The 9,025-nt window shown below is 35.9% G+C and overlaps 1 protein-coding gene across 1 annotated transcript; it reads left to right on the forward strand.

Moving 5' to 3' along the window:
* Positions 1–2,290: 2,290 nt before the first annotated feature.
* Positions 2,291–8,605, forward strand: LOC127664543 (prolactin-7D1-like). Its single transcript, XM_052156606.1, has 6 exons — positions 2,291–2,321; positions 3,490–3,662; positions 4,663–4,701; positions 5,787–5,894; positions 7,647–7,826; positions 8,399–8,605. Exons 1-6 carry the CDS (start codon positions 2,291–2,293, stop codon positions 8,603–8,605), a joined length of 738 nt encoding a protein of 245 aa, XP_052012566.1.
* Positions 8,606–9,025: the final 420 nt, after the last annotated feature.

Consider the following 9,025-nt stretch of genomic DNA (forward strand, 5'->3'; position numbering starts at 1 on the left):
GTTTTGTTTGTTTTAGGATAAAAAGACAGAACTACTTGGAGAATATGGACACACACACAAGCAAGCAGGACAAGTACAGAAAAATCTCTTAGAAGATCAAGCAAGGAGAATATAGACAGAGAAATCTCTGGAAAGAAAACAGAACATAGAGTGAAGCTGTCTAGAAAAGCTATATCCAGCGGAAGATAGGCCATCAGCATGGATCCATGATTTGACTTTCAATAGATCTTTTCACAGCTCCCAGACACCTTGTTTCTCAGAAACCCTTTCCAAGCTGAGGCTGGTCCTTGCACCCTCACCTGGTCCCAGTTCACCCTCAAAATCAATTATCTCTCCTTCCCAGTGTTGTGCCCAGATTGCAAAGACCTCAAGGAGATGGCCAGGAGCCACAACTCTGAAGCAAGCATATGAGAGTCTTTAGAGGAAGAAATCCTGAAAGCAGGGGTTTCCAAGCCTTGCCATTACATGATTCATAAGAGGTTTAAAAATGTGGCAGTGGAATGCCTTGTCATATATCAGTGGGAGGAATGGATCTTGTTTTAGTGAAGGCTCAATAGATGCCCCAACAAAGGGAATTGGAGGAGCAGGGGAGGTGGGAGTGAGTGGGGTGGAGGAGCCTATACTTGGAGGTAGAGGGTAGGAAGAGGGTTTGGGGGTTTTCAGGGAGGGGGGAAACCAGGAAAGATTTTAACATTTGAAATGTTAATGAAGATTATATTCAATAAAAAAAAAGAAAGAAAAAAAGAGGTTTATGGGGAAGTTGACTTTTAAAAAGACAGGGTTCTTTTAGGTACCTAGGCCACAAATGGAATTAACTTCTGCTATGGAAGAGGAGCGATTAGTAAGTATTCTTTGTGATATTTCTAAGAACAGTGCTATGTGACTCCCAAGGGCCATTTGGGTGGGGGAAGGGTTGCTAGGAAGTGGTATCTACTAAGTGCATAATAGAATGTAGCAGGAATGGTGACTTCCAGCAGATACAGCTGGCCAGATGTGTTTTAGCCAGGGACCTGGTTCTTTGTTTAATACATATGTTTCTGGGCCTCTGCTTAGGTATCTCACAAGGGAGATCCTTGTGTATCTCTTCCAACCCTTCTTGTTACTTAGCCTCTCTGGGTCTGTGGACTATAACATGTTTGTCTATTACTAATAGGCAATAGCCACATAACATGTTGGTCTTTCTGTGTTTCCTTACTTAGGATGATATTCTCAAGATCTGAAGACTTGGTGGTTATCTATGTAAAACAAACTATTGTTAGTGTATGGGATAATGCTAGTTAAATATTGGAGATACAGTGAGATATCATATGTTTTGGTTGCATGATAAGAATAAATTGGACATGTAGTGAGGTAGAAGGCCACAGAGTACTGACTCACTTTCATAGAGCCCATGTCACTCTGCTCTGTCTGTGCTAGTGGGAAATGTCAATAAAGAACTTATTCAGCCCAAGTTAAGGTAAGTACCAAACTGAGGCATGTTTTCACATCTCTGTTAGTATGACTCTTATACTTGAAATCAAGTAGGTTCCATTATCTTTAAGCCCAGTTTCATGGACTTAGGTAATGTTTGTAAGCATATCTGAATATCTGTGACAGGAAATGTTCTTGGCTCCAAAAAATGGAGGCTTTTGATATTTTTTGGTCAAGTTAATATATCTTTATTAAAATGGCCCTCAAGTCATCTATATTGAATGTAAAATCATCACTCCTACATGCCTAATATGTAAAAGCAAACAATTCACAATGTTCTTTGGGTGTTGTCAAAGACTCGTGATCACAAAACTTAATATGGGTGACTTTCAGTGAGGTTTGAGACCCAGTGGTCTAAAACCAATCAAATATATATGACTTTCATCAACGTTTCACTGAAAATTTTAGAATATATAAAATCCTGAAGGAAAAAATATCTATGACATAGCTATTTACTTAAAGCAAGAATTTTCCATCAGACTTTATTAGGAAGACACAGCTGTGGCTATTCACAGTATAATTTGTTTTACTCACAACACAAAATGAGATGAACCATGTACAGAAAACTACCTCAGTGAACCTAAAAGTAAGATAAACCATGAACTTAGAACTATATTTATGCTCATGTTATCTAGGCTATTTAAACCCTGAGGGAAAGATAATGGGAATTAATACTTCCTTTTCCTCCTACCAGTGCGTGACCTTAGGGTTACTCTGCTAGACTATATAAGAGGTAGTGAGTAAAGACATAGAATACTTCCAACTCCAGTGAAGAACCTTCCCAGAGTCAACTGTTAAGCCTGGGTAGGACTCTGTAGAGATGCTCCCTTCTTTGATTCAACCCTGCTCTTGTAAGTAACTGTTTACCAAATTTCTTCCACACAGCTTAGATGCTGAATTATATTGCAGAGGTGGTGGACAGTTTGCTTTTCTGTTGTCATCCTTTTATTATTGGAAATGAAGGACAACGATTAATAACTAACCAGGAGAAGTAAAACCCAGTGGATCTGAGAAATACTTTCTAATCATTATTCTGGGAGCAAATGCACAGTGCATTTATGGATCTTTGTTTCTTAAAGAGAGGTAATCTTAGCTTAGAGTCATGTAGCAGTGTCTAGGGAAAATTTTCAGTTTCTTAGGTGACTGACATAGAAAATATGAAAATGACTAACATGTTGTATGAGAAATCATGATGCTTCTGCATAACTTTAAATAGCCAGGAGATACCAATAATATGGAATTATCTATCTCAAAATGTCAAATTTTCAGAATAGATGTAAGCTATGTACTCTTATGGCAGATTCTTCAGTGTTGCTATTTAGCCTTCCTCACTAAATAATTTTTTAAAAAAGCTAAGGAAAATCAATTTTATTTACAAGTCTTTGCTTTTATAAATACATTTTGATAATATAACAAAGACTCCTTCTGCTGGTAGTATTATTGTAAGCAGCAAATTCATAAAGAAAACCATTGCAAGCTTTGGGGAAAACTCTTGAATAGGAATATTACCAGGAACCAGTGGAATCTGCAAACAGAAGCCTTTCTCTGAGTGGATTCTTTTCTTCCTTAGGATTGAGAAGTAGGCCTTCATGTGCTTATTTCTAGCAGGCAACAAGCCTTGGTAAAGGTATTGTGCTATCCTTGCAAACATGCTTTGTTTCCACTGAGTACAATAGAGAGTCTTGCAGAGAGTGAAAGCTGAAAGTCATGGAAGTGCTCAAAACATTAACTACCTAAAAAAATGGAAGTCATTCCATTCACTCACAATTAGAGAAAACCCCAAATGCTTGGATATTTCAGAATCATAGCTGACAGAAATCCAAAGATATAAGAAGTCACCAAGTTCTCAAATTATGTATTTGTTTAAATTATTTTGTTGCATTTACAGTGGAAGATGTTATTCACTCCCATAAGTTTATAGTGCCAGATCATACAGAGGACAATGGGCAGGGATATTATTACCATTGAATAACTTCAGATGAATATTTTTCATTGTACATAGCTCCTGTTTCTATATAGCAGGGACTTTCCTGATACTGTTGGTGTCAAACTTCTTCCTGTGGGAGAACGTGTCCTCTGCACCCATAAATGCCAGTGAGGCTGCCATCAGTGACCTGAAGGACTTGTTTGATAATGCCACAGTAATTTCTGGAAAACTGGCTAATCTTGGTTTTGCCATGCGCAGAGAGTTTGTGAGTACCTCATTATCCCATGATGTTTTTCTAAAAGGGAACTTCCCAACTGAGCAGTGCTTTACACTACAGTTTAACAGAAAGCATCATGCAACAAGTTTTTTGTAATTAATTAACGTTTTTACACTCCATATTTGATTTCCTCTTCCTCCTGTCCACCCTCCAACTGTTCCACATCCCTCCCCACCCTCTGTCTCCACATGGATGTCCCCACCTACTACCCACCTGACCTCTAAACTCCCTGGAGTCTCCAGTCTTTTGAGGGTTAGGTGCACCACCTCTGAATGAACACAGACACATCAGTCCTCTACTGTATGTGTGTTGGGGGCCTCATATCAGCTGGTGTATGCTGCCGATTAAGTGGTCCAGTGTTTGAAAGATCTTGGGGGTCAAGATTAATTGAGACTGCTAGGCCTCTTACTTCTCAGCTTCTTTCATCCTTCCCTAATTCAAGAACAGGGATCAGCTGCTTCTGTCCAAATTTTTTAATAACTCTTTCAAACATAAAAGAAGGTAGATACACACATACAAGAAAAAATTCTCATATTTATAGTCCTGACATAAAAACCTAAAAGATATGGCTGGGGATGAACTGTGATTTCCATACCTTGTTTACATCAGGTCAGTCTCTACAGCATCTTTGCTTAGCACACTTCAGATACCATAAAGGAAACATGTATTATGAGGAGTTGAATGGACTGAATACAACTAATCTAAATGTGCATGATGTCGAGATGGGAAGTAGCTATAATGCTTTCTTAGAAACATCTCAGGCTAGAAGTTACTTATTAACGGTTTCCAGTGCATGAGTTTATTCAATGGGAGAACAGAGATAGAAGTGGAAACAGGCTGGATGTTATCTGTTTCAAGGTCAATGAAGGAGATAATAGACAAGTCTTCAATAACAGGGGTACCTAGAAAATGTGTCTCTGCATTTGCAATAAAATGTATTTATGCTGTTTACCCAAATGTTTTATTTTGTTCCTTCATTCTGTTTTAGTTCTTCAACTCGTTCTCTTCAAACATGTTCAATAAGTTTGTAAGTATCTCACTGATTTCTAGCTTTTTCCCCAAATCCTCCATGTTAATTGTTACCTTGTGTCTTGTCTGTGAAAGCAGAAAGAACTAATTCAAATAAAATGCTTTCCTAGGAGAAAGAAAACTCAGCTACTATAAGCAGCTTGGAAATGGGAATACTTCTGAGAATAGGGTTTGTAAGGAATAAAATGAGTATTCAAGTTATTATCAAATTTATATTTATTTTTTAAACACCTATACTTATAGCATAAAATTGTAAGAATTTTGCTAAGAATTTTTATTAAAAGGTCAAATATGTAAATATCAATTAGTCTCATTTTGTTCTGAATTTTATTGTTGCTTAGCATCTCCTAAAATGGCCACCTTTTATGTCTAATGTTATTACAATTAACACAATTTCACTCAGGATTTATGATAGAATTTAAATGGTATGGGTGTATATATTCATTTGAAATAGAAAGAAAGTGAATTTTTATAACACTGAGTTAAAGTATAAATGAATTTGAAATAATAGCAAACAAAACACTGATTAATAATCATATGTATTTACAATAGCTTAAGGCTCAAATCATACTGAAAGATGCAATTTGAAAGAAAGCTATGCTTTTGCTTTTGCTATGTTTAAGGGTTCTCTTCAATATATATAATAAATTTTTAGATTAGTGACAGAACAATCCAGGCAGTGGTGAGTCAACCTTTAAGCCCAGCACTTGGGAGGCAGAGGCAGGTGGATTTCTGAGTTCTAGGACAGCCTGATCTACAGAGTGAGTTCCAGGACAGCCAGGGCTATAGAGAAACCCTGTCTCAAAACAAAACAAAACAAAAAACAAAAAACAAAACAGAAAAGGAGAGAGAGATAATATAGTAAATATTAAAAGTGAATGGTAGTTTACAAAGGTGACATGTCAAATGAGATTACTGACTTATACTGAATATTAGGTAAATGGTCATTCTGTTAATTTTAAATTTCATGCAGTGCTTTATAAAAATTACAGATCTATTAACAGGATTAGTATTCTGTTCTCATGTTCTTTCTTATTAAGTTGTAATGTTCAGTTAACTGAAATTCCTTTTGAACATTTTCAGATATTAGATTTGCACAAAAGTAAGGAGAAAATAATCAAGGCTTTCAACAGCTGCCACACTGTTCCCATCAATATTCCTGAAACAATCGAGGATGCCCTAAAGACATCGGTGAGTCTTCTGATTTCCTCCTAAAAGGCTGAAGCAGTCCCCTGGCTTTGACATGCTGGCAGGTTCTTATGAGCACTGAGAGGGGTGTGGTAATCAGAAGAGTAGAGTCAATGAGTAAGAGTGCACAGTGAACTAAAAATCATGGCATGTACTTGAGAAATTATAGAGGAAATCGAATATTAAATAATCTCGTAGCAGATCTTTATAAAATGAACATTTAAAGAATCATATTTTACCGATGTCTTCACACTGGGAATTGACTAATTATTCTGTAGGTAACTTTGAACTGAAGTGCACACCTATTTTTATAACGCATTCATATATAAGCCTAAGACATGCAAACCCATTTTCTTTGATATAAATTAATAATGTCTCCATATTGGCACACTGTCATCAGTGACCACGAAGCTAACTTTACTTGGATCCCAGGAATCTCCTGTTTTTTTGGTTTGCTTCTTATCCATGTCTCCCAAATTCCATGAATTTATAATTTCTTCTGTATAATACCTGAATGTACCTGGACAATGGAGCTCAATAAATACTATCTACTATTGCTCCCAAGAAAACAATTACTTCATTTGTCATGAGATGTTCTATACATCATAGCAACTCTACCTAAATCTTGTTATGATCTCTCCTTTCTTACCTATATCCATAAATTACACTCAAATAGATTACTTAGGTATCATTTAAAAATAATAAAGTGAAAGGAGAGGAAGATAGAGACCTAATGTTTCTGGAGACTCACTCTATTGTAGAAATGTCACAAAGTAGTTTTTAACAGGGCTTCAATTAATTCTCCCCAGTTGCAACTCAGACAAGGACATGGATACATTGAAATGTTTTGTGGACCTTGTGTGATCAACCAACCTAGTAATAATGGAATTCTGAGTGGCTTATGACTCAAGCTCAAACTCTTATTCATATGTTCTTGTCAACCTGCATTGTCATCACTCCCACACTTTCATTTCCTTCATTCTCACAATTTCCTTAAAATATCCATTGATTCCTGCTCTGCTCATTGTTCTCCTCAGAATTAGATTAGTTGAAAGACAGCAACATAGGAACCATTTTCAAATCAGTTATGAGGTACATAGGCAATTCTGACCTATTCCCGAGGGTAAAATTTCAGTTGTGGTTTCTACACATGCAATGAGCTCTGTTGTCCTTCAGATATAATTGTCAAAAATGTTCTGTTCTGTTAGAGGCAAGGGGACAGGGCTGAGAAACCATATTTATAAACGAGAGGTTGTCTTCAAGGCACCTTTCTATTAATATCCTAAACTTCATGAGTTTTTTATATAATTTTGTCAGTATTCTCTTCACTGGTATTGTAAATATGAGTAAAGTGATTTGTAGTTGAAACTGATGGCATCTGTTCTTATGATTCAAGACCAGTAGACATTCTCTAAGTCCCAAGAAAGACTTATTAGGGTTTCATGGACAAGAAAAACAGTAAAATACGTAATGCCTTACCAAAAAGGTAGATGGTAGAATTCAGACAGAAACCAGAACATGTTCAATAATATAGTTCATTATAAATTATTTGCATAAACTGTTTCATTTTTGTAAGATACAGGTGAATAGTTTAACTTTTACATTGCTACAACATTTTCATCTCAAGAAAACCATATTTCCCCATTAAAATAGAAAATAGCTGTATTCGTTCATGTTTTTTGATCAAAAGCCACATGAAACTAATGCTCCATATTTCATTTACCTTAATATGGCTGTTTAATAACTGTTACATAGTTTGAAGACTTTTTGAAAATGGTATTCCACACACTGATGGCCTGGAAGGACCCTCTGAAACATCTTGCGACAGAACTCAGCGCTTTGCCCGGATGCCCTGATAGTATCCTATTAAAGGCCAAATCCATTGAGGCTAAAAACAAAGACCTTCTAGAATATATCATAAGAATAATATCCAAGGTGAGTAATTTTCTTATCCTCTGATTTTCTCTTTGATAAATGATGTTATTCTGTAGTAAAGGATCAATTTTAAAACACTTCACTTTGCAAGATCAAAAGTTAGACATCTAATGTTCTATTGTGCCTCTATATTACAAGATGTACACAAAGAATAGCAAGTCCTCAAGTCATCTGGAAAACCCCGTTCCTAGGTTGAGTAAAATATCCACAAATAACTCATTTGATATTCTTATATCAATGACCTGCTTCCTACTTGAAAGACCTGCCCTCACTTTTTCCACTGCCCATTGGACAAACAGAAGGGTATGCTCCAGTATCAGAATCCTGGATTACCTTCTGTGTAACTGCAAGTGAGGTACTTTATTTAGCATCAAATAACCTAAGAAGAAGGTTATATACCTCTTGCTTCTAGGTGGCATAAAAATTTTCAATGTCTTATGACAGAAACAGAAATCCATGCCTGTGACTAGAATTTCACACTTATAATATTTTCTTAAGTGTAATACAACATTTAGAGGGCACAGGTCCAAGGAATACAGACACTAATAATAAGTATCATGTCTGGTCAATAGGTTAATCCTGCAATCAAAGAAAATAAAGACTACCCGATCTGGACAGATTTGGACTCCCTGCAGGCATCTGATAAAGAAACTCAATTTTTTGGTATTTATATGTTTTCCTTCTGTTTGTATATGGACCTAGAAACAGTTGATTCTCTAATCAATTTCATACAATGTCTGCTACTTTATGGTGATGTCTGCTATAACTCATATTTTTGAGATATTACACGATCCACCTTTTGGAAACTTCTTCCAATTTTATGTCCTTTGAGTATGTGATTAAATATAATGTGCTATAAATAAAAAGAGACATCAGATATGTCAAGAATGGAAAAAAAGTTGGTTGGTATCTTTTATTTGTTTAGTAATAAATCTATCAAAAACATCAAAATCTTCCTATCCAAACCCTAGATGTGCAACTGGCAAAGGATATAATTCATAGCTCACTTCAGATCTATGCTAAGTTAATGTGGATAAAGTTATTAGAATCAATGAATAAAATTATTATTTAAAGTACAATGTTTATATTACAGATTTGGAAATATTGGGATATGTTAAGACAGTTGGTCAGGTCTTTAAGCCAACTTTCACAGTTAAATGCCAGAAAGATAAAAGTAACATGCTGCACTATGACTAATT

This window comes from Apodemus sylvaticus, chromosome 14, assembly GCF_947179515.1.
Source record: "Apodemus sylvaticus chromosome 14, mApoSyl1.1, whole genome shotgun sequence".
NCBI lineage: Eukaryota > Metazoa > Chordata > Mammalia > Rodentia > Muridae > Apodemus > Apodemus sylvaticus.

What these genes read in the sequence shown, in the direction of transcription:
- LOC127664543 (XM_052156606.1), top strand. Translation starts at nt 2,291, where the DNA reads ATGCTCCCTTCTTTGATTCAACCCTGCTCTT. An exon ending in TTGCCATGCGCAGAGAGTTT is followed by an intron (nt 3,663 to 4,662) that starts GTGAGTACCTCA and finishes ATTCTGTTTTAG; the next exon opens with TTCTTCAACTCGTTCTCTTC. An exon ending in CAAACATGTTCAATAAGTTT is followed by an intron (nt 4,702 to 5,786) that starts GTAAGTATCTCA and finishes GAACATTTTCAG; the next exon opens with ATATTAGATTTGCACAAAAG.